Genomic DNA, 26,151 nt, shown 5'->3' with positions numbered 1-26,151 from the left:
CAAACCCATGCTATCTGCCTCTGTGTTAAGCGTCGTTTGTTTGCTTATTTTAAAATTTCTCATATAAATGATTGATTCCTAAGTACTCTGTAACTCGTATCTTCTAAGATGAATTAAGAGTATGTTGCAGATATTTATTGTTATTTTGTTCTCTAGCAGTCGCTTTATCTACCTGGACTCTTAAAGTGCAATTATCCGACTTTTCATTGCACTTTTCAATTCCGCTAGAAGTTTTTTAATTAAAAGGCCTCTCATCCTCAGGTCCCTTTTCTGCATATCAAGGCCGAATTCGCTTGGAGTGGGAGAACACATTTTTATAATCAATGTTAAATGACAAATTTTAATGTTACTTCTCGTCTGACTAGCGGTCTCGTCCAGTTTGTTTTGATGCAGCCCGTAGCTCTCACGTGTTCGAAACTGAACACGTGATCGCGGGCTCATTGACTTGTGACCATCGAGTGGTCGAAATTCCGCGCACTTACCTTCCAGCTGTAGTGTCTGGAAGCAGGCGGCAAGTTGGTTAGTCGGTAGCGAGGCGTCGTCGTGTGGGGTGACGTCGGTCCATCTAAACGCCTGTTCACCGCGTGTCGTGGCGGCGTGGATGGCCGGTGTAGATGTAATATAAAGTTCCTAAATTGAAACTTGAAGGCATCTCTCGAACTAATTTTGCAGATTGTGACAGCCTTTGCATTAAGACTCTTGGAATGGATGATACTGCTCGTGATTTATAAAATATTTGAAAATTCGGACTTGGCGCAGTGGTAGTTTAGATCGACTTCAACGATCATTCTAGATAGGCATTGAATTGTGGTATAATTGCAGCCCTGCTGTGCGTATTTCACGGAGAAAGCTTTTTTAAGGCAAAAATGTGAATCTTAGATGCTAAATAGAGAATAAGTTGGTTTCTAGCACCGTAGTGGCATAATCTAAGTTTGAATTGATTGCGGGCACTAAGTAGCGTAATCTCAAGACTGAATTTGGATTTAAGATTAACATTTCTAGTGGATGTTGCATCATAGGGCTAGGCTACTTGTGATCAAATCTGCACCAATCGAATTGACTGTGAGGCCTAGGTAGGTATACCGTAAATTTTCAATGATTACTTTGGGTGTACCAGCGGCTTTACGAAGCGGTAGATAGCTACGAATTGTTAGGTAGGCCTACCTAGATAAGTTAGGTGCAAGCCTCTTTTTATTTTCAAGCAACCATTTCCATTATCATTTGACTTACGAGCGAGTGCGACTGTTGCATTTTGAAAACTTAGATTACCTTGCTTGGAACTTGGTTCTTAATCTGCATTCGGTTTACATGTACATAACTAAGGTACGATGTATTAGTAACATGTCAAGGCTCCCAACAAGACCACCGTAAATAATGATAATTGATAATGATATAATGCATTCATTCCTCAGGTTTTCTTCTCTATTTCGGATAAGATGATTGATTAGGTAAGACACGCTTGCCATCCTCTAGGTATCGTCCTGTCGAACCTACACGAACAAGATGAGGAAAAATTCGGCTGTCTACCCTGCGAACAACGGTCAAAATGTGAGTGTTTCTATTTTTTAAGTTAAAACTTTTTATAAAGAATATAATTTTATGTGGTCACTGGTCACTGTGGTCAGGAAGGCCACTATCGATTTAGGAACGACGAGACATGCTCCGAGCTTACATGACGAGGGCGTGACTTCTTGACTTGCTTGATGAATTGCACAAATATCGATAAAACTGCATCATTCATCTCATGTTCTACGACTACGAGTATAGTCCATCAAGTCCCTAATTAGGCTAATCATTTAGATCCTGTTGTCATCGTTAACAGCATCATCCAATCCGCTTAACAGTTGAATCACATTTTGCATTTACCTAACCTTTCTGGTTACTGTGAAATTTTCTCAGAAATTGTTCTATCATGGTTGCCTTGGCTACTGGTCCCTTACTCTGCAAGGTGGGGTTCAGGTATTTAATGTTTATTTTGCATGGTCATTTGCTCGGTCTAATAATATCAATTGAATTAGTAAAGAAAATTTTGTTCCAAAGTCATTCTATTCAATACGCCAAGTGTCCAGTGTACCGAGTGTAACTGTACTAAGTGTAGTAGTCTATTACCCCACTGAAAATCCGCGGCCCACGCTGCTTTACCTGATATGAGGAGGCATTCGTCTCCAGTTCGAATGTGCTAGCGTTTGAATGGATTGTAAACTTCTCGTGCTGTTGTCAGATTTAAACAGGAACATATGTCAGATTTAAACAGGGATTTTATACGTCTTTTGATCCCATATGCCAAGTGCATCTAAAACAGTTCATGCATTGCTTCTCTAAATATCCACAATGCTTTGCATGATAGTAAGCCGCATTTTTCTCCAGTATTCGAATGCACTTTCGTTTAAATATCGTGAACTTCATGTGGACGTAGTGCAGTTAAACGTAGTAAGACTGATTTATCTATACAAATTCTTACCATTCTGTTTGTTGCCGTACCCCTGGTAGCATACAAATGAATTAGACCACAATTAAGTCTTGACGTTCTAATTCTATTCATAAAATTGTCCAGACTGGGGAACTTGTCGTGCATCACCTAACCAACTGGTTAACTGGTACCAACATTGTCGGTAACAATGTTAGCAACATTGTGGGTAACCAACTGGTTAATTGTTACTAACATTGTATGGTAACAATTAACCAGTTGGTAATGCACGACAAGTTCCCCAATCTGGACAATTTTATGAATAGAATTAGGACGTCAAAATGGTAGAATCCTGCCATGATTGGGCCACAAATGAAGTATGAATTGATTATAGCGTCATTCATTAACTCGTATGCCTGATAAACGTCTTTCAGTTTCATTCAACGTCCATTTTCATTGTTGCCTCAAAGTTCATTGGTGCTTGAAATAGACGGTATTGGTGAAGTATGAAGGCATTAGTATCAATGCTTGTAAATTTGTAAATATTAATAAAGACACCGTTATTTGGGTAAAGTTTTATCTTTACAACATAAAATACGCCTAACTTTGGACTAATCAGACCTTCTAATTCGGCTCGGTCCTCGCCACTGCATGCAATTTTAACCAAGAATAACATAATAACACTTCTTTTAGCCTAACCAAGTTTTTCATTACAGTAGAAAATGCAACTGTGTCACGAATCATTAATACTGTGCCGCCATACTCTTCCAGGAACGAAATACAGTAACTGCACGCTTAAACCTTTCTAATAGCCTTTTATATATTGATCGCTGGAGAGACACCCTTGTATCGTTCCTCTCATTTGAACGTTACAAAAATTCAAATCTATCGATGTGCTAAGGGTAATTTAAGACATGACAATTATTTTTAACATTGCTTTTTCACACCCGCCAGCGAAATTTCTTTCGAGTTTGAAAGGGATTATTTTTCTTTAGATTATTTAACCTTTTTAGACGCAAATGAGGTTACGTACTGTAAAATAAAAGGCAAAATTAGAATAAATTATTCTATCCGCTCAGCATTGCTTGTGAGCTCATGTTTCTTGGACAACTTCTTGTTACTTTCAAAAGAATAATTAAGCGTAGTGAATGCAATCCATGTATTCTACTTATGCGTCCAAGAATCCCCATGAATAGGCATGGTTATGCATTATCTTGCATACACATGGATTAACGTACGTAAATTAGAGTGTACACGCAACGCGCTTCGCCACATTCACGCGCATCTGTTACCATGCCTTCCTGGCAACGGGGCTACGATCCACAGTCTTAGCCTTATTCTTCTGTCAACAAAGATCAATAAAAGACAAACTAAAATTATAAAGGAAGAAGTTTTGGTCGAGAGTAGAAATTTTTTCGTCAAACTTCGTTTAGTGACAACATTTGAATGACAGCTTCTTGTAGAAATCGTTACTACTTCACTAATTCCTACGTGAATGCAAACAGGGACAAAGTTTTCCCACTTGTGATGGAGCGTCTTAACTTGGGATTTTCAAACATAATAATAATTACCTAAACAATTCGTATGTTATCCAAGTATGGCTTGCAATTAGCTTGCCGTTTCAAGTGTAGAGTGCTTGAAATATTTTTGTTTCTGCAGCTGAAGGTGTGAGCCATGAAGATTTTAATGGAAACGAAATCCATTAATACATGGTACGGCCGTAAATTAGGTTATAACAAATCAATTATGTGCATCGAAATCACAACGAAGAAATCACAATGACCAAAAAACTTGGGATAAAGACAGAATTGTTAGATTGTTTGCAGATTCAAGAATTATACAATGATATGAGTTTTAGATTGCCAATCTTTTTACTGGTACCTTTTTTGGGTCTATATATTGCGTGTTGTTGCAACATTGCTGCTCATTAATTTCGGTGCTGTTGTGGAATTTACTGTATAAAGTTTCGTACTAATTACTGTTGGTTGTCAGGTATTCTAAATCAGATTTTCTCCGTAAAAGATTTGCAAAGGGAGAAATTGGGACCGAGTATTTCGAATTTTATCGCCGTCCGTCGCCAATATTTGTAATTAATTCGCGGAACAATTACCGGTATTCTCCTGAAAATAATTATATTTCGATCGTGCTCATGCTGAGTCAGACAATCATTTATTAAAATCAAAACGACTATTTCGGAATTATTCGCATTGAATAGATTGAATGAATATCCCACACTTCTCAATTATCTACTACAACAAAATATTATCAAAATCAATCAATTAAATTTCAATACAGCAGACCAACAAAACCTTAATTCAGCAATTCTGCCAAATGTCCACACAGAAGTTAAATTCATGGCCAACACTGATGCGAGAGCACGGCACTAATGGACCAATAATAATTGAAGCCAAATAATAGATTCAGTATTTCATACATGAATGTATTGTATTATAACAAGTCCAATCTACATTGAATCTAAGAATTTCCTCTCCATTCTGAATGAAGAAATCGCATTACCGCTCGCATTTTTATTTTCTAGAGGTACTTGAATTTTGAGCTTTAACTTTAACTAGCGCTAAACTTCGGTCGTAATTATCATAAAATATGCGACTGATCTGGTTTCGAATTCTTACCTGGCTTGTATCTTTCAAAAATATTGTCAGGACTGGAAACTGAACGTTTAATTAAATAATTATAAACGCGTTCCAAATTACTCAATGATGTCGCCTTTTTCTGAATGTAAGCGAAGGTTAGCATAAAATTTGTGATACCATGTACACCGTAATGGTCCTTTTCATCCTGGTGACGCGATTTAATTTTTTATCAAAATTCTGATATATTCATTTAATTAATTAATAAAAATATTATGTCTCTCTAGAAATTTCTCATTAAATCCTATTTCGCTTCGATATAATTCAATTACTGTATATGAATGGTTTTATCAATAAATCAATGAATATTATGTCTATCAATAAAATTACTATATCACTTATATAATTGATATATTTTTTTGTGCATGTTATTTCGCTGATGCCGCTATCAGCCCCTCCACTCGTATCTTAATTAAATTGAACTTTACGCTGCCCCAACTTGTGCGTCATCCACCAGAGGGTGTTGGTCTGGCATCTTGTAAAAAATCGTTCTCATTAACTCACCGGTTTCTCTGACGATCGCAATGATCTCTGACGTCAGAGCTCGGTTGCAAAGTCGTCTGGCATGTTGGGTTTTGACCGCGTTTGAGCTAAGAAACCAACGTCATATAGATAAAAAATGTACGGTCTTAAAGTCTGAAACGTACCCTATTGTAAGTTAGAATGTGAGTTACGCATATTGTCCAATTAGAGGTTGTGTTATACTTTACTTTATATAACATTATGAAGAACCATTTTTGAGCCGGTTAATTAAGAGGTTCCAGGTCTTTTACCAATAAGCTTCCTCAGACATATATATAAGTTCGCAATAGGTTCACATTTAAATGCTATAAGACAACGAATTTATCTATTATTTATATCATTTCAGAGCCATATGTTCTTAACAACAATTGTGAAGTAAATGGATTTCATGATATTTAAATATATGCAAATAGAGTGAAAGCATATCTACCCATTTTTACGTGGCTCACAAGTGTACGTATGACATCAATAAAGGGTCCTTTGTAAGTTCGAAAATGATACATGATTATTGACATCCCTAAATGACGTTGAAATGTTACTAGAAAGAACAAAATTGGCTCGACAAAGCAGCGGTTTGACCGAGACATATGCTCTTTGTCGCAGCACCACGCACAGGTGTTGGTATATAGCTTCTATTATAGATTTCAGCGTAATGGTTGAACTGCCCTGCATCTTGTTGCTGCCTTATCTGCAAATTAGTTGCGAGTAACAGCGTTTTGTTGTTATTTGAACTGTTAAATTGTTGCTGTTGGTTTTATGTAAATGCAGGGAAGAGTTTATGAATTCAATTATTTTGGGATTAACAGGCATTCAACGTTCAGTTGTGTATAATTACTTTAGTATTCCTTGCTACGTTAGTGAAGTTTCTTATCAATTTTGATCGCTTACGTTTATTAAATTGAAATTTCGTCAGATTGACGATGTCAAACATTTTTGATGCATTTCGCTGGTAATAAGATTCTTCAATGTCAAATAAACTAAAATTGTTCATTGCTCTGTTTCATTCTGATTACGGTACTCGAGCTTTTTTTGCTGGTCATTTAACACGACAGTTATTGAAAGTATATAGTGGTGTTGAAATCAAAGGATGCTAAAATGTCTGACGAAAAAAATTTGGCGACTGTTTCTTCCCTTATTTGTCGATATTATAAACGAGGCAGAACATTAAGTCTTTCAAGCTGAGAGGAGATTTCCAGACCTGAGATTATTTGCTGGAGTTACTTGAATACCGTTAAGCAAAGCCTTGCAGAGGCTCAAATGTATACTTCTTGGAAACAAATTTATGTTCTGTTGAACCGAAAAGGGCAATATCGAGTTAGGTTCATGCATTTTCGACATTTTCATGTAAATTTTCCTCCGAAATTTTGAAGCAGACATTTTTTAATTTAAACTTTTCATTCCCTGCAGCTCCAACAAAAAAACAAAAACATCTTGACATTTCGTTATCCATCGACTCAAGGTCACATTGACTTTGCAAACGCAATATGACCTGCAGATTCATTCCCTCAGTTTATTAATAATGAAAACAGCAATATCAATGGTATAGTTCCAATTTTTCCTAAGGTTTATACTAGTAACTTTCGGATCTATTGTCGTATTGGCCCAAGTTTTTGTTCATTTTGTATTTTTTCTTGTTTAAAGATTCTAGTATGTAAAAAGAGATGCATACGGATGAACTCGTGGAACTTTCCATTAAGGCTATTTTTGAACCTAGCTGGACAGTAGCGTTTACGGCGGGGAATAATGCGCAGTTTACTTTCATCGTCATAAGCTCGAGATGCTGCGTATGAAAGTTTATGCAGTTGTTAGATTTCAGCTTCGCCATCTGGACCGCAAATTATTGTCTTCTTATTCAACTTGATAGGAATTTCGCTTTTTCATTACCGATATTTTGAAAGTGGAAGATGATGCGGTAGTTGAATAAAAATGTAAGAATTTTACTCACTGGGCGATTTCACTCTGTCACTACAATCAGCTTCATTAAATAAAGGCATGTGCAACACACTCTTATCGATTACAAGTTAAGCTTCAGCAGCGAAAGTAAATCTTTCGTACTTTCGATCTGATTGCTTTATTATAGCCGAAACTTTTTTCTTCACATCCACTGCACTTTCTTTAAATGCAGATAATTCACGACTATCATAGTGAATGTTGATGAATTTGTTTCGTTAAACTTCTTTTATCACAACCGCTGCACTTGGACAGCAGATAATTTACAACGATCATAATAACGAAAACAGAGTGATAAATTGCTAAGTTAGAATTATATGTGCTTTAGAATTCAACAGTTACCTTTAGCTTGAAACCAAATGATCTGGTATTTATCATTGGCAAACCTACTAAATTGGTGTATGTTTCATGGGTGCAGAAAGTGTTTATGTGTATTTCGGTATACTTACAGACATGTTATTTTGAAAGTACTCCTCACTTCTAAAATCGTACTGTATTGCAAGTAATCGATCCTTATGCCAATTGTTTACCGTCGCGTGCCCCGACCTCCGCTCGCGGTCATGAGGGTTGTCAGTGCCGAGGTCAACTTGTAGCACTCGCCTTCAAAGGTCACGGACCGCTATACTTTTCGTTCTGTATAAAATTCTGATGACCGTTTATATGTGCGACCTTTGAAAATGCATTTTTGCGCAATGTTTGTGCTTGGACTTGTTTTGCACTATCATGACATATACATTAAAGATTTATGATGAAACAATGTGAATTCCTATGGGCCTATTTCTTCAACGCCGACACTTCTATTCTATTCTATTTTAATGTGAGTGATCTTCGAGGTTTTCCTTCAACACCCGTTGAATGTGTGGTTTAAATATGCCATGGACTATAAAATTGAAAATTTCGACCTGATCACAACGGCAGCCCGGCCAGAGGTCGTACTATCGAAAATAGTTGAGTAACTACTATTCGTAACTTCGTCAACCAATCACTGATGCTATGCAAGCTAAGCAGGCCAATCACAGACAAGAAATCGGCGTCTACGTGTACTGTGACTGCTTCTTGTACTGAAGCGAGTTTTGATAGTACGGCCTCTGCAGGTTGCTAAGCATCCATCTCTCTACAAATACTCAGTGTTGTCTTCCCACGAATTCCGCATGCCGGGCGTTTCGAGCCTCCAGTTTTATCTAAAAAAAAACTTCGGCTTTGTGTTGGGGCGGTTAGCGGCATCACGACACTTGTCCTTCGATCACGAGGATACATCAGTGGACATCGTCTCTTCCCTGAGATATTAATTGCTGGTTTTATGCGTTACCTCTTTTGTCCATGGTAACATTAACCATAGTCAATGTTTTTTGTACGTACAGGCCATCAATCTTATGTCTGCAGTTTAGTAGATAGAGTCGACTCTTTGTTTACGGATAAGTCAACCGTTGAGCAATGCTATTCGTATGGAGAAGTCTTGATACGAGTTATATCACTTATATGTTGTCGGAAGACAACGAAATAGAACGCCGTGATGCCATTTTGCCATGGAACATTTGTTCACCGTAAAGCAAAGAATCGCCAAACTATCGTTTATTTTAGAATAAGATACTTATATTGTGTGGAGGAAAAATTAGTTTCGTACTGAGTCATTTTATTTATTGTACGTTTTATTATTTTTTTTCGCAAATACGAACAATATTTGTTTTAGAGGAAGTTTAATTAACAATGCGTGTGCGTAAATTAAATAAATTACTATTTATATGATCAAATAAAAATATTGTCACCAAGCAGCGTTACAATCCTATCATATAATTGTTTTTGTGTTATGTAATCAGGCATATAATTATACATCATTTTAATAATTTGTTTAATCATTTACGTATTTTCGACGCGTTTACACGAGGTTAAGGTATGGAAGAAGTAAACAAAGACAGAAACGTATATAGAGGCTTTGTTCTAAGGAAATATCAAGTCTGCTGAAAAAATATCAAGAAGATTAAAGAAGATTATTGTTGAAGAAATATAAAGTTCCTTTCACGTCCTTGGAAGATTGTCCGTCTTCAGTTTTATGATCACGATAAAAACGTGGAGCTGCTTGCCACAGACCGAGTCGTGACTAATTTTAGTGCTTGTCTCATTCTAAATAGTCTTTCCTTAAGTTCTTGGGAACACTATTTTTAGAATTTTTGTAATTTTCTATCGTTTCGTTGTATGGGATTTGTTTTTTTAGGTGAAAAATAAGTTGTTCAGATATGATGGGCATTTTGTCTGATAGTAATGAAGTCTGCCCCCCCTCGATCCCCCCTATGCTACACCGTACAGGTTTTTTTACTCTACTGAGTTTCTGTAAGAGAAAATGTTGAAATAAGAAATTTTTAGCTTATTTTGATTGTTTTGCGCGCTTACATTATCTTAAGCAAAATATTACTCAGTATGCTTGGAAAGGATATTATATGAAATATTTATCCTATTTACTTAATTTCTAGACTGACATTTCTCTCGTGTGGACGCGAAGACACGAAATAATTTTAATCCCACCAAGGAATATTGCGGGTTTTAGTATTTTTGTTGTATCTTGTTCTTCATAATATAATTTGTCAAGTCTATGAAAATTAGGCTGTGAATATTCTTTATAGTAAACGTTCAACTGGAACAGTAAAAGATTTTTTACTATTAATGATGGCGTTTACTGTGCGTTATACTGTGTTAAAAAACAGTGGTCCAAAGTGGGTAGCTGGTACATGCCTCGGTAACGGAATTTATCTGATCGATGCATCATTGATCAAGTTTGCTTAACTACTGAACTGTGCGCCACTTGAGAATAATCATTTGGCTTAAATTCACGACACCCATGAAAAGACATTGCTAATAAAATCGATTCTCAATCCGAACAATGGCAATTATCTTGTAGCGTAACCCTGTATTTGATTATTCTTTTAAACTAGCAGTAGCCTGCAATCAAATGACATCAGCTCGATAGCACGTGGACTTTCATGCCGTTGCCTATGACTACAATCGAGTACAATCGATGTGCAGTCAATGGAAGTTTGTAGTCAATTCTTTCTTATACGTAATAATTTCCTTACGTAGGTACTTTACTTCGCCATAATAGAGTTGTTCACTGGCGTGGGATTGAACGTCAAGACGATGGCTTTAATTAAGTTGCCGGCAGTATAATTGCAAAAGAAACCATAGGTTATTAGCGTAAAATTTATCTTGAGGAGTTGGAGCCATGACGTGTAAGTTAATGCGTTGGTTCTCAATAAGGTCTAATTATAGTTTACCTTTCTGCAATTGTATTGTTTATGACACCCGGAGTTGCCAGTGATGGTTAGTACAATGATAATGCCAGAGGCTTCCATGAGTAATAAAGTAATAAATAACCGTGCGGGAGGGTTGGGAAAGAGGCACGAAGGCCGTTTTTAAAAGGGTACTTTTGCTCCATTAGTGTCTTTGTTGACAGTCGCCTGCACTTCCGTGAATCATTCATTATTCACCGGCCATGATCGAACCTTGGCCTTGGCTGGATAGCTTACACAGGAATAAAAATTAATTCTTCCAGTGCCCTAATGGACGAAAATGTAGTCTGATGGACAATTTAGTCGTGGATATTGCATTAGAAAATTAGATGAAGGTTACCATCATTAACGTACGTTGAAGAAGAAAAGGGATTATTGTACCGCTTCTTGGTATGGACTGGGTGACCTTCTGGCCCAAAGGAGGGCAAATAGACGGAACACGTCCAACGTTACATCCGACGACGACTCGGAGACGGCCGGAGGACGACGAAGGCGGCGCATCAGCGTGACCGGGGACTAGGAAGTCCCGAACTCATCATAAGGTCATAAGGGTGTAATTAAACACGCAAAACTGCCATCGGCCGATTCATTGAGGACACGTGGCCTGTGAACGTGAAATAACCTCATGCCAAATGTTCGGAGACGCCGGAAATTTTGCCGAGCTAGGGAAATGTGATGCATCGAAAGATGGAAATAATCTTCACGTTGTTGAGGATGCTTTTAAGGATGGAAATAAATTTCAAGATGTTAAGAATTTGACTAGTAATGACCCTGCATCAGAACGCTGAATAGCAGATAGTTAGGTGGTTAATGCGTTATTATCGTTTGCATCCATTGTCGCGTTTACTTTAGTGTCAGTTGCATGTAGAATGGGTGCAGCAAATTTGCTTCAGTTATATAAAAAGAAAATTTTTTTTAACCGGCAAGACCATTTAATTTGCGTGTATGTTAGGTTTGTGAACTCGCATCGAAGTATTTCCTTATTTTATTCAGTATCTGAGACGAAACAATTTATACGTCTGCGACATCCTTGTGAAATACTAATTTCGAGCTCTAGGTTTATAAATAACAATTTTATATCCCGGTGATTTTTTTTATAAATTGGCCACTGAACAAATAGTTGTATTCGCTAGTGTGACGCTTGACATTCAAAATTTATATATAATATATATGTCTCCCACCGCTTGCATTTCTGCATTTCATTAAACGCGTCGAGATATATTGAGACTCTTGCAGTTGCAATGCTTGACCTGATCGTAGGTCATCGTAGGTCAACATTTCGGTTGACCAAGTGTTGAAGTTGATGAACTTTAAACTTTCTTGTTTGTCAAGCATTCACACAAATATTAGTTTTCCATCACCGAGGTACTGGTTTTCTATGAATCTTGAAGGTATGTTATTATATTTTTGTATGATTATTCCACGAATTTCGTTTACAATTACCATATATTTTAACTGGAAAGGCACGGAGTGTTGACGGTGTGTGTACTGTAACTGAGCTTTGTTTTTTAAACCATCCGACTTGACGTTGCATTCTTCTCTCTCTGCAGGAAAGCCATGTATTGGATAAAACTGTAGACTTATTGTAAGAAACTGTCAAACCTAAAGAGAAGCAATTATCTAGTTCGAGATTTCCTTCATTTTTATATTTTAATTTTCATTTTGTTCCTTGATTTTTCCTTCTGCACACGAGTTGCCTGGTGAAATTCAGCTGCTTCATTTTTTTTAAATACGAAATCATTAAAGTCATTTTCCTTTCAAATATCTTAGGTGCTTAAACACAATCTTGAAACCCACTATTTGCTCGGCTAATTTCTATGTAGGCGTCCAAAAGAGAGAGCTTAGTTGAATACCAAATGAAGTGCTGTTTGGGCAACCTCCTGCATGTTGATGTCTTCATGATTCAAATTATGTCTTCATGATTCAAATTATATTCAAGTACTCATGGATGCTCGACCACTTGAATGTAATATTCAACATCCATGCCTTAGTTGACCTAACTGTGTGGATGATGAGACGTTTACACATACTCATCACGAGTTTTAGTGAGAGTACTAAAGGAAGAAAAGAATGCTATCAAATAAGAAGTACATTCCAGGGGTGTGTCGATTGCTCGTGTTAAGGTTTCTTCGGTAAAGGTTAACTCTGCTCCTAAAAACCTGCTGCCGTCGCAAGAGGATTAAGATCGTTAATAATTTTAAGTTCCTCGGTATCGCTTCTGTAAAGCGTTTCTACGCTATGCAAATAAGACAGAAACTTCCGGCAATTTGCATGAATTAGGCAATGTTATTAACTTGCGTTAAGTGCGTGCGATGTAGCAGCTCAATTGCTTTAAGTCTCAGGCGTATCGCACGATGGCCCGTGACTGCCTGATTGTGAGTCTGCAATGCCATGATTATTGCGTTTTAAATGATTTTGTAAATTGCGGTTGGATAAAGAGAAGATAATTAATTTTTAATTGGTAAAACTCTGCTTTCTTACATGTGAAAGCTTGCAGTATTCTAAAGGTTAATACTAATGGGAATGTTGACGTTTGGGTGCTTGTTTGCAATCAGTCCACGTACTATGCGTCATGCGTGACATTCATTCTGTTTTCAACAATATTTTTTATTGAATGTTATTGAACAAATTACTTAGATTACAGATGATTTAGAATTTAAATGAAAAAGTATCGTGTATTGGTTTCTCTTATACGCAGTGAATATTTTTTTGTGTTGAAATATTGATTCACGTTAGCCTCCTCTTTTCAACGAATAAATGAAGCAAGCCATGTTTATTTTAGTTCATAAATGAGTCATATACAATTTCATTTTATTCCTGGTTAGTACCGTAATCGTTTTGAAAAACTTTTAGTTCTTGACATAAAGAATAAATATTAAAAAATATTTGTTTACAAGAACTTCTTGAAATAAAATAAATATTTAAAAAAATATTTACAAATATTTGTGGCATATGCAACATATTTTTTTCGATTGCGGGCTCGCGACCTGGATTTATTTATAGACATGCACAGATGGGTAAAGGGCGAAAAAGTAGATCGAAAATGCGGGCCACCTTCACTTAGATTGTGCAGAAGCTGTGACCCGCAGAGTAACTTCAGGTCGTTCTTAAAGGCCAAGGTAGCACTAATAGCTACACTAGGATACCCAATAATTATAATACGCAAATTCATGAGAACTGATGCATGAAGTGACCAATGATGATCTTATGAACCTTAATAATTATCTTATGGCCACCATCAGAAGCGTTAAGGTCGGGGCCCTGATCATTGACATGAAACCATTCCCTGTTTTTAATTAATAAAATTAATTCCTTTTTGTTGGAATGGTGAGTGTGGGAGGCCTTTTTTAAATAATCTTATGAAGTCAGGCGTGAGTGCTAAACCTTTACATACAAGATAAAGTTATCGAAATGGTAAGCAAAATTCAAGAAGAATCAAGTTCTCAGAAATTTATCACAAACATGTATAACTACATTGCCATCTGATGCCAATATCTTGTTTTTTTTTGGCCACAAATCTCTAACAATGGAATAGTTGTAGTCCTCAGAATTAATGATGGAGGTATAAACGGGTCAGCAACTTGTGCAGTTTTTTTGTTAATTTTTACGAGATTGCCGCAACATCGCAATCTGAATAAATATAGGACGCTGATATCCTATAGAGTTTTCAAAATATCGTAAACTCTAACAATTGCATTTTGTGTTTTAAATTTATTTATTTTCGCGTCTTCGACTTCAGTAACTATGTCACTTTTCTTGACGGAATAGTTTGTATAAGATCATTATAGTAAAAGCTTTTTTATATGTAATATTATAAAGATTACAGTAGGATTTCTGAACAAAAATAAATTTCTTGGAATTAATTATATATAATTATTACTCGGCTTATGTTATGTGAGATCATCTAAACTTTTTGGATGATTTGCGAGAACTTACTTATAAAATAACATTCTTTCTCCCTTATTTCCATAATCCAATGAAGTTATTAAATTACTGGCTTTGCGTAGAAATAATAATAATACAAATTATTATTAATAACAATTATTAAAATCTTTTGTTTCAGGGGCAACTTGCTGTGGTTGGGGAATCGAACTTGGGGTTCTACGGAGGTTCTGGGGAGGTGCAGCTGTCCGCGCGCCCCAGCAGCAACTACCCCACCACGCTGACCGTGTCCCCTCAGGAAGAGCAGCCCCACGATCCCTGGGCCATCGCCCCTCTACAGGAGACACAGGACTCTAGTGCATGGAAACGTACGTCGGGCACAATATTATAAATATAATATATCATATTATATATATATACAATAAATAAAATAATATAAATATATAGCGATGTCTGCTAAACTGCCGCTGATTCTGAACATCGCAAGATTTTCATAGCTTGTTGCGAGTTTCGAACATGAAACTCAGTGCTCCAATTTTGTTGTGTTTATCCGCCCGGCAACCTTCCCGATTTTGATGCTGACCTGCCGCTGATTCTGAACGTCGCAATTTTTTCATAGCTTTTTGCGAGTCTCGAACATGCAACTCAGTGCTCCAATTTTGCTGTGTTTATCCGCCCGGCAACCTTCCCGATTTTGACCAAAATTGTCACAGGTAGCTGGGATCGAACCCACTACTCAAAGCTTTAATGTTGGTTCTCTGAACTGTAACCTCTGGGTCCCCGTATAATCGACAGTTGGTATAATTGATCTATTTGCTCTGGTATAACTATGGTAGGCAGGATAATCTATAAACAAACATTTATACAGTCAATTCGCTACAGTGAGCGGCTGTACGTTTATGAAACGTCTTTCTCATTTGTGATCACCGCCCTCCCACTTTAATTTTTAAATTTATTTATTTAAATTCGAATAAATATCAATTTAATATAATATATTCATTAATAGGTACTTTTTAAATTACTTTTTTTGCTAATTATGTTATAAATCATTATTATTAACAACTTATTAAACCTTTTAGATAAAATTGAATACATGTTATTAAATTATTTTACCAAGTCAATTGAGAGGTGAGGCATAAACATAATCATCATTAGAGTTTCCGAATTATTACCTTTATCTGTTTCAGATTTACCCGTGGGCCGTAAGATGTTATCAGTGTGCGTGGTGATGATGAAGTTGGTGATGGTGTTCGGGCTGCTCTACTTCTTCATCTGCTCGCTGAACTTCTTGTCCACTTCGTTTCGACTCCTTGCTGGCAAAACCACGGGTAATTTATCAATTTATACGAAAAATTCTACGTTTACTGAGTAAAATCAATCTCTCACATGGTTAAATCGTCTCTAAGTAAACGTTTTTTTGAATTGCTTTATGCATTCAAGTTATGTCTTTAATTTATGATGCTAAACTCTAAATATTCATTTTTGTATTTCGTAAATTAACGAATTCCGTCAATCGTTGAATCTGTTATCAGTAAAATTTTTTTTTGACAACTGAACGATCAGTGAATGTCGAAATTTCGCGGGTTTTGAGTCACGTGTAAGGTTTTATGTTCACCGCGCCTTTTATACAAATGCGAAATTTCACCAAGTCTATCCATCATTGGATATTTTTATCGATAATCATGTTGAGAGACAAGAGTTTCTTCCATTTAAGTTATCGGTTTCATCATCAAGCTGTAGGTTTAGCGTTTTTTTGCGAACCGTCTGTCGCCTGGTAAAATTGTGGGGATCTTTTCATGTACTAAATAAAATTCACGAATATGAATAATTCGTGCAAATTTCAGCTTGCTTACCTGCTGCTGTTTATCACCAAGCATTCAGAAAGCTTACCATATTATCAGAAATTGAAACACATGTTAACCGAAGCTTGTGTTCATAACTCACATTAAAAAAATTAATGGATTCGATTGTCCAAAAAGCGTCTCATTTTTTTTTGCACGTAGCAATGATACGTTCTTTTGTCGGGCCAAATTTGGTCAAATGGCCCTCGCACGAGAAAAAGTACTGCATTATTTGCACAAAGTCTGCCTCGTTTCTCTGACCTGAGTGAACATGGTGGGTGGGTCAATATAATGGTGGGTGGGTCAATATAATAGTTTATTAATTATTCACGATCGTCACCTGAGCCCGCAAGATTATATTCATGCAATTCACATCGTCAATGAATATTAATTCCATCCAAACTGCTACTTGTATGGCTAATTCCATCCAAACTGCTACTGTTCAAACATGGTGAGTTCAATGTAATAGTTTATTAATTATTCACGATCGTCACCTGAGCCAGCAAGAGTATATTCAATACACATCGTCTATGAATATTAATTCCATCCAAACTGCTACTTGTATGGTGGGTGTTCAAACATGGTGAACATGGTGAGTTCAATATAATAGTTTGTTAATTATTCATGAGTGACATGGGATAATCTTGTTTCAGGTGCGGTGCTTTGTTCATGAGTGACATGAGTGACATGATTAGATCCTGCTACTTGGATCATTAAGTATTCATGAGTGACATGGGATAATCTTGTTTCAGGTGCGGTGCTACAGAATAAGTACATCAATAACCCCATTGTTGGTCTCATGATTGGTATCATGGTTACGGTGCTGGTGCAGTCATCGTCCACATCAACCTCCATCATCGTCTCCATGGTCAACTCCGGAAGTGAGTGCTGCATTCCGTACTTTTTGGATAGAAATCCTGAAATATTTGGACTGGTGAGAAATAAGTTATAAGTATATCATATTTGTAGGGAAATCCTTGGCTGTAAAATACGATTCCACACATTTTTTAATATCTTGATATTATATAAATATTTAATATCTTGATATTATTTAATTATGATATTTGATATTATTTATTTTATATCTTGATGTTATTAATAACTATTATTACCTACACAATATCGTTTGAGAATATCGTTACCCTCATACTACTACATTGGAATGTTACTACCCCTAGAATTTTACATCGAATATGAATCATAAATTATCAGTACCTACCTATAAAAAATAATTTACTAACCATTAACTTCTCTGGCCATATTTATTTCGTTGTTCCCGGCGTTAAACCATATGTTCTAGATAAAATTTATATTGGACTTCCTTTCGAAGCATGAAGAAAATTCAAATTTTTCGTTTTTAAAATTATATCTAAAAGATTTAAGGAAGTCGTTTTTAGTCCCTCCCCTCTTTTCCGTACGATAAATATTGTGGACACGTGCTCGAACAGGGTAGTTACAGCGTCCTTCTGTCAGCACGCAAACCTTCACTAATGTGAACAGAAAATATTAACAGATTTTGTGGTGGAAATCATTTCCCGTGTGTGGCGATTGTACCTTGTATATTTTATTGAAATTCTTCTAGTAACGTGTATAGTTAACTATTAATAGTATTATTAATATCTATTAATTAGTGCTTTAATTTATTAATATAATTTTTTAATTAATTGTAGTATTTAAATAATTTAAATTAACTTATTAATTTGATTAATTAGTGTTATTAACTCATTTAATCAAATTAATTATTAAACATTTGCCTCTTGTCAGTCCTGAAGGTCCCCGCCGCGGTGCCCATGATCATGGGGTCCAACGTGGGTACCTCCGTCACCAACACCATCGTCTCCCTCACCCAGGTCTGCTATCGCTACAATTATTCTATCTATTCTTACAATTAATATACTGAAATTATATTTTTATTACATTAATTTAATTCAATTTCACTCTCATGCCGTTCATTTAAAAGTAATCTCCATAACCTTGTGCTCACTCGTGTCATGTCACGTGCTTTTTATGCCATTTCGTTTTTAACTAGAATTATTTCGTTGGTATGATCTTATTATTTTGTGCGTGAATTCCACCGCGCTCTTGATTTCTATCTTAACTTACCTATGCCATTTTGTATGCACCCAGAATTATTTTGTAGGTAGGAAATGCAGCAACCAGAATTATTAGAATAGGAAATGGTAGGAATATGAAATAGGTACCAAGCAAATAGAAATAGGAAATAGATAAGAAATGTGCAACCAGAATTATTTTTTGATTAAGAAATTATTATTTTGCGTATGAATGTCGCCTTTCAAACTAATTTTAGAAATAGGAAATAGATAGGAAATGTGCAACCAGAATTATTTTTTGATTAAGAAATCATTATTTTGCGTATGAATGTCGCCTTTCAAACTAATTTCCACCGTGGCGGTGATCACAGATGGGCGACAGAGACGTGTTCCGTCGGGCGTTCGCGGGTGCCACGGTGCACGACATGTTCAACTGGCTGGCCGTGCTCGTGCTGCTCACTGTCGAGATCATCTCTGGTAAATTACGATGCTGTTTAGGCTTAGTGTTTACCTCGCAGCGTTTGCTTGAAAAAAATTGTCTCTGCAAAAGGACTATCGAGATACTCTCTGGTAAATTACGATGCTGTTTAGGCTTAGTGTTTACCTCGTAGCGTTTGCTTGAAAAAAAATTGTCTCTGCAAAAGGACTATCGAGATAATCTCTGGTAAATTACGATGCTGCTTTGGCTTAGTGTTTACCTCGCAGCGTTTGCTTGAAAAAAATTGTCTCTGCAAAAGGACTATCGAGATCATCTCTGGTAAATTACGATGCTGTTTAGGCTTAGTGTTTGCTTCGCAGCATTTGCTTGAAAAAATTGCCTCTGCAAAAGGATTGTTTACGTATTGTTGCCGGGTATGATGGTTGTATCTTATTATTGGTTTCAGAACACATATTTCATCTTTTATTCGTAATGTTACAGGCTAAATAAGAATGCTTTTCAACTCTGACATTGGCATTTCAATTTTTTAATGAATACGTATCATAAAATATTTTTAAAGAACAATTTTGATAAACTGTAAGGAATTTGTTATGACAAAATAGCGGGTATCCCGGCATTACGGTAGCAACTGTATTGCGGATCGGAGCTTTCTAGGAACTATAGGTATTATATGCATTAGGATTGTAGACTCTGAGCTCATATTCTCGTCGGACGTCTCCTTCTGATCTATATCTTACGTGTACATATGGATTGCTTCTACTGTAATAAAGTACTTTATGGCAGTGCATGATCTGTTAGTACCTAAAGATTTCTTATAGCCGACGTGTAGACCCTACTGAAAGCATTCATGTATATCCCGGCATTACGGTAGCAACTGTATTGCGAACCCGAGCTTACTTGCATTAGGGTTGTTGACTCTGAGCTCACATTCTGGTCGGACGTTTTCCTCTGATCCATATCTTATATGTACATATGGATTGCTGCTAGTGTAATAATGTACTAAATGGCAGAGCATGATCTGTTACTAATAGATTTGTTATAGCTGACTTGGAGAACCAAAGGAAATCATTACAGGAACAAAATTATTTTTCACTTCGTCGAATGGAATGATATTTTATGTCTTTGTACTGGCCTCGTGACGAATGACTGGTCCAAGATAGCTGGAGGTGACGTGAAGCTCCTCAACGTCATCACCGACCCCTTCACCAAGACAATTATTCAGGTACAGAATTCATGCTTAAGGTTTTATTCTTCACATATAATAGAATGGAAATTCAGGTACAGAATTCATGCTTTAAGGTTTTATTCTTCACATAGAATAGAATGGAAGTGCCGGCACTGAAGAAATAAGCCTATGGCCTGCTACCGATTCATGTACTTTTCGTGGCTTGATTCCACAAGAGATCCGGCCTTTGGAACCCGATCTTTCCATACCTGACGATTGATTGAGATGGCTGCTGGACTTATTGCCTGGTCCGTAAGGTGCTAGGCATTTAAGACTGAACATATGCTCCTGCATAGCTTCGTCTAGCCTTTTCTTGACACATGTAGACGATGAAGTTGGTAATCAATGACTATGCTCATCCTGGTACAAATCTTATGTTTCAGGTTTACTCATAAAATTCAGACGATGGAGTTAGTAGTCAATGACCATGTGCAGTAAACTAACTAGATTATTCGAGTTTTTAGTTAAATTCGGGTTTTTGAATTGAGAACTTGAGAGTGGTGGTCTTGAAGTAGCCATGTTACAATTATTGAGGGTTCTTGCACATTGCAGTGAGCGACTCCTTACACACATGACAATAGCTTGAACTATGTAGGAACAATGCACTACATTTATTAGTCGTGCTAATTGTATTCATTCTTCCTACATAATTCAAGTCACGGTCATAAGTATTAGGTGTAGCTTACTACGAGGTGCAAGAACATTCAATAACTGTTACACATTTGCTTCAAGAGTGAATTATAAGGAAATTGAATTTGTTTTAAATGCCTAATATTGCTTTAAATTACACGCTGTGCAGTTGGAAAGGAAAGTACTTGAAGGATGGTCGAACAACAACCCCTCGTACGACAACGTCTCCTCGCTGCTCAAACATGGCTGCCTGAAGGACGTTAACAAGAGAAGCATCCCCGGCTCTTGTGGCTACGTGTTTGAGGGCACCACCATGAGCGATACTGTGGTCTGTACTTAAAAAAAATGTGACATGAACTTACTCATTAAATTCATTGTATGATGTGTGCTCTTGATTATAAATTCTTTGTATGATGTGTTGCTTGAAATGCTCATGGCCATTTGAGATCGTTGATTTGCTAATATAAATCTTTGTGAATGTGACTTTCTTGTCCTACATTCGGATGTCTATTTAAAGATTTTCATGGCCTTTTATTGTGTATCAATGAATGTTTATTATATAGTAAATGGCTCTGTATCGTTGTAAATTTTACCTATTTTAAATATATACCGTACGTGTTGATGGTACTATATTTTTAATAGTACCTGTCGCTGTAGAATTTTTTTCAGATTGCACACGTTATGGTTTCGTTTGTTCGTTATCCGATGTTTTGCATTCATTCTCAGTAACAAATAAATTTGAGACTGGCAATAGCTATTTAAAAAAAATCTGCTTATAAATATTTTATTGTATGAATTAGGTGTGAGTCGTGTGACCAACATTTTAGCGTCCTCCATGGAGGCACGTATGAATGAGACTATGAGTTATTTCGATCAACTTGTCACGATGAAATGATGATGATATTATGATATGATGAGATAATGATGATACAAATGATATGAGATAATGATGATATAAATGATATGAGATAATGATGATATAAAAGATATGAGATAATGATGATATTATCGTAAATTTCAGGTTGGCATCATTCTTCTGATGGCATCTCTGCTCGTTCTCTGTGTGGCTCTAGTCTTGATCGTCAAGATCCTGAGTTCCATCATGAAAGGTGAAGTTTATTAAATATTTTCCTCTTTGATTATTATAACCGCGTGTAAGACAAATCTCGATTTATTGTCTTGGATCGTTATTACCTTCACCTTAGATCGATCGATCACAAGTCGTTTGCACCATTTTAAAGGGCGTTAATACTATTTTCATCGTTGTGCCTGGTTATTAGAGGTTCATTTATATAGCCTATAAATATACTATCTTTAACGCATGTCACAATCCTAAAGGTTATTCTTGAATCATGGCCTCTATCTGTGTTATCTGCAACGAAGGTCTAATTTCTAGAGGTTTAGTAGCATGGTCTCTAGCTGTATTATCTTCGTAAGTCGCATTCTTAGAGATTAATCTGAAACCCAGTGCCTATACTTTCAAAAAAGTTAAGAGATCGTAAGTTCATCAGCCAATCATTGGCGGCTTTTGGAGCAAAATCCACCAATCATAGACGAGATAATTGAGCGTAAGTAATTACGTTCACTTAGCGAGTTTTGAAAGTATGGCCCCTGGGCAGGCCTCTGGCTGTGAAATCTCCTCCAAAAGTTACGTTCTTAGATATTTGTTTTACAGCCAGGCCACTAGCTGTGCAGTGTGTAATATCCACCGTAAGTCAAATTCATGGAGGCCAATCTAAAACCTCTGCCCCTATCTGTGTCATATTCATAACAGGTCACATTCCTAGAGATTGTTATAAATCGTAGGCCTCTATCTGTGCAGTAATATAGAACCCTGTCATCTAACTGTGCAATAATCTTGAACCCAGGCCTCTCTATCTGTGCAATAATCTAAAACCCAGGCCTCTAGCTGTGCAATAATCTAGAACCCAGGCCTCAACTGTGCAATAATCTAGAAACCCAGGCATCTGGCTGTGCAATAATCTTGAACCCAGGCATCTAGCTGTGTAATAATCTTGAACCTAGGCATCTAGCTGTGCAATAATCTAGAACCCGCGGGCCTCTAGCTGTGCAACAATCTAGAACCTAGTCCTCTATCTGTGCAATAATGTTGAACCCAGGTCTCTCGCTGTGCGATAATCTAGAACCCAGGCCTCTAGCTGTGCAATAATCTAGAACCCAGGCCTCCAACTGTGCAACAAGCTAGAACTTGGTACTTATTTGGAACATAGCAGTCCCAGGCCACAATGGATCGCCGCCCAGGCCTCTAGCTGTGCAATAATCTAGAATCCAGGCCTCTAGCTGTACAATAATTTAGAACCCAGTCNGTCCTATTAATATATCCTGTCTCTTATACACATCTAGATGTGTATAAGAGACAGTGCTTGAACAGTGATTAATTGCGTGTTTGAACAGTGTTTTAATTGCGTGTTTGAACAGTGCTTTAATTACGTGTTTGAACAGTGATTATTTGCGTGATGGAACAGTGCTTTAATTGCGTGTTTGAACAGTGTTTTAATTGCGTGTTTGAACAGTTTTTTAATAATTATTATGTGTTGTAACAGGACTCGGCTTGATCACGGTTGACAGATCCTATCCTCTGACGCTGGGCTCCAACATCGGCACCACCACCACAGCTTTACTTGCCGCCGTCGCTGGCACTGGGGCAGGCATCAAGAATTCTATTCAGGTCCGTTGAAAATACTTTATGGCCTTCAAGGCTTGACTTTACTTAACTTGAATATACTTATCACTAATGAACAAATTTTTACAATAATAGTCCCAATAGAATTCGCAAGTCTGAACAACTTGATTCAATATGATTATGTATGAAAATTTTTTTCTCTAATAGTTTTGAGTTCATTCTATATTCTACATTTGTTACGTTATCTCTTCCGTCAGATCGCTCTGGTGCACCTTTTCTTCAACATCTTCGGGATTATCATGTTCTACCCAATTCCCTTCACGCGCCTCCCTATTGTCCTTGCTAAAGGCCTGGGCAACATCACGGCCAAGTATCGATGGTTCGCGGTCCTCTACCTCATCTTCACCTTCTTCCTCATGCCTGGATTCGTATTCGTGCTCTCGCTTGGTGAGGGAATTGAGTAACACACTTGTCAACTGATCTCATATTATATATTTTATTCTAAATATATTCTCATATATTCTTGTGCAATTATGTAGTTAGTATTTTTAATTTGTTGAGTAAATTTAGCTCTAGTAAATTGTGCGCAATTCCTCATCAACTGCAGCTTTTACTAATCGTTACCCCCGTTTCTTGATCCCAGGTGGCAACATCGTTCTCTACTGTGTAGGTATTCCCATCTTGGTGCTCATCGCCACCATCATTCTGATCAACATCCTTCAGACCAAAGCACCGAAATTCTTGCCTAACAAACTCCGTAGTTGGGTCTTCCTCCCTGCGCCTCTGCGATCTCTAGAACCTTACGACAAAGTCATGAGCAGGCTGCCGTGTTGCGCGTCCTGTCACAATGACCAAGTTCCTCCGCCGAATGTGGTCGTGGTTAATCCCTCCTCTGACATAACCTCTTACAAAAATGAGAATGGAGAAGTGCTCGTTGAGCCTCGAGCCTTCTTTCCCGTTGGTCCTATTGGGACGAGTGATAAACCTAACGGTAATGCTCCCGAGAAACCAATGACTCCTCAATATGACGGGATCGTCAACCCAGGGATTGACGTAGAAAGACTGTGATAGGTCATAGGACCAAAGAAAGTATTTGTTTAATTTTAACTCTCCCATGAACGTTAAGGAATTCAGTACCATTATTTTAATATGATCAATTTTTGAAGCTTAATCTGGTTTGGTTGTTGCTATGGCAAAGCCTTGCAAATCCTTCCATTTTGCTGTATAACTGCATTATTTTTATACAGCGTTATTTTAGGTCTCTTGTACGCAAATAAAATATTTTATTAGGCTGATTATTTGTATATTTGTTTGGTGCTAGAAAGTAGCTAGTTTTATTCGAAAACGAAGCAAAAAAATCCTCACTAGAAATGTCCGTCATAATTATGGGCAGTAGCGACTTCTAACGACCATTGAACAGCCAGCATCGGGTTCTGTACTGCAGAAAAGATAGTAAAAAGGTATATAATATGATGTCTTCTCTTATTCACAGTATTACGCTCAAAAGTTGATAAACGTGTGCCTTCCCATCTCAAAGAATAAATACGGTCGTTACATCCTTGCAGATGCAGGTTATTTCTGGTACAGACTATTTGAAGTCGCAGGCTACCTTGTTCTTTATTTACAGGGTTTTGACATAAACGATGTAAAAAATTACTTGGCTTGACTGAAGAAGGAATGCAAGACTAACTTTCTTATGTAGGATGTTGTCTGCCTCACCTTATATCCTTACTTATGTCTTACTACTTTGTCCTACCCTGATTTTTACATAGTTTTGTGTCACACTGAAAGATCAGTGTTCTCAACGTTTCTGCTTGTTTATTGATGCCTTAGTTAGTTGATGAAGAATTGATCACGCCTCGACAATTACAATAATTATATCGAATATGCTCTGTGACCATATCGATAATGTTATTCGACTCCTACCACCAGAGCTACTCATGTCAGAGTTACTTCCCCTATTTTTTTATATATTTTGATGAATGTACAAATAAAAATCCCGTCACTTCTGGAAATGTTGATCTGTTATGTTTATTTGGTAGAATTATTCATTTTTTTTGTTTTCCTGCTTAGAATTGTGCGCAAATATAACGTCAGAGGACGTGCAAGCATCATGCGTGCAGTAATCATTGAACAGTCTTCACTACCTCGGAAGTAATGCCAATCGAGACGACTATGACAAGAAATTTATTCTAGGCTGTTCATTATCTTCATTCTCGTTGCTGTTATCTTCCATTATGAGACTGAAAAAGTCAACTAGATTTTAAAGATTTGTATTTTGCTACTAAACCTAAGTGTTAATATGTGCCTTCTTAAATGGATAAAATAATAAAGATGAACTGAAGTTCTATCTTTTTTTCAAAACCTGATGCTAAAAAGGCTCTTCTTTCTCTTCAGAAGCTTCTTCCTCTTCAGGCCATGGGCTTATTTCTTCTGTGTCCATACTTCTATTCTATTCAAAGGTCTTAGTAGATAGCCTTCTGGATACCAGTAATCAATTTTCTGTCTCGAACGTGTGACCAACGCGATCTGTGACCAATGCAACGGTCTGTGAATCTAATCTCGTCTGTTTTACCTATTTCCTCTCCGTTCTGTGTCCCGTTTAATTACGCCGCTCTTCTCTTGTGC

At 36.9% G+C, this 26,151-nt stretch overlaps 1 protein-coding gene across 1 annotated transcript; it reads left to right on the top strand.

Moving 5' to 3' along the window:
- The first annotated feature begins 1,417 nt into the window (after positions 1-1,417).
- On the top strand, positions 1,418-25,856 carry LOC108682508 (sodium-dependent phosphate transport protein 2B). Its single transcript, XM_047880641.1, has 12 exons — positions 1,418-1,548; positions 14,875-15,061; positions 15,881-16,021; positions 17,287-17,415; positions 18,299-18,384; positions 18,957-19,072; positions 20,141-20,246; positions 21,049-21,207; positions 21,901-21,988; positions 23,444-23,568; positions 23,781-23,970; positions 24,167-25,856. Exons 1-12 carry the CDS (start codon positions 1,504-1,506, stop codon positions 24,589-24,591), a joined length of 1,797 nt encoding a protein of 598 aa, XP_047736597.1. The 5' UTR covers positions 1,418-1,503; the 3' UTR covers positions 24,592-25,856.
- Positions 25,857-26,151: the final 295 nt, after the last annotated feature.

This window comes from Hyalella azteca, unplaced genomic scaffold, assembly GCF_000764305.2.
Source record: "Hyalella azteca isolate HAZT.00-mixed unplaced genomic scaffold, Hazt_2.0.2 contig5797, whole genome shotgun sequence".
Lineage (NCBI taxonomy): Eukaryota > Metazoa > Arthropoda > Malacostraca > Amphipoda > Hyalellidae > Hyalella > Hyalella azteca.
The sequence above is the reverse complement of the archived record's forward strand: the minus strand, read 5'-3'. Positions and strand labels throughout refer to the sequence as shown.

Coding starts and splice junctions, on each gene's coding strand:
- LOC108682508 (XM_047880641.1), top strand. CDS start 1,504: ATGAGGAAAAATTCGGCTGTCTACCCTGCGAACAACGGTCAAAAT. Junction 16,022..17,286: donor CCTTGCTGGCAAAACCACGG/GTAATTTATCAA, acceptor ATCTTGTTTCAG/GTGCGGTGCTACAGAATAAG. Junction 23,971..24,166: donor CGTATTCGTGCTCTCGCTTG/GTGAGGGAATTG, acceptor TCTTGATCCCAG/GTGGCAACATCGTTCTCTAC.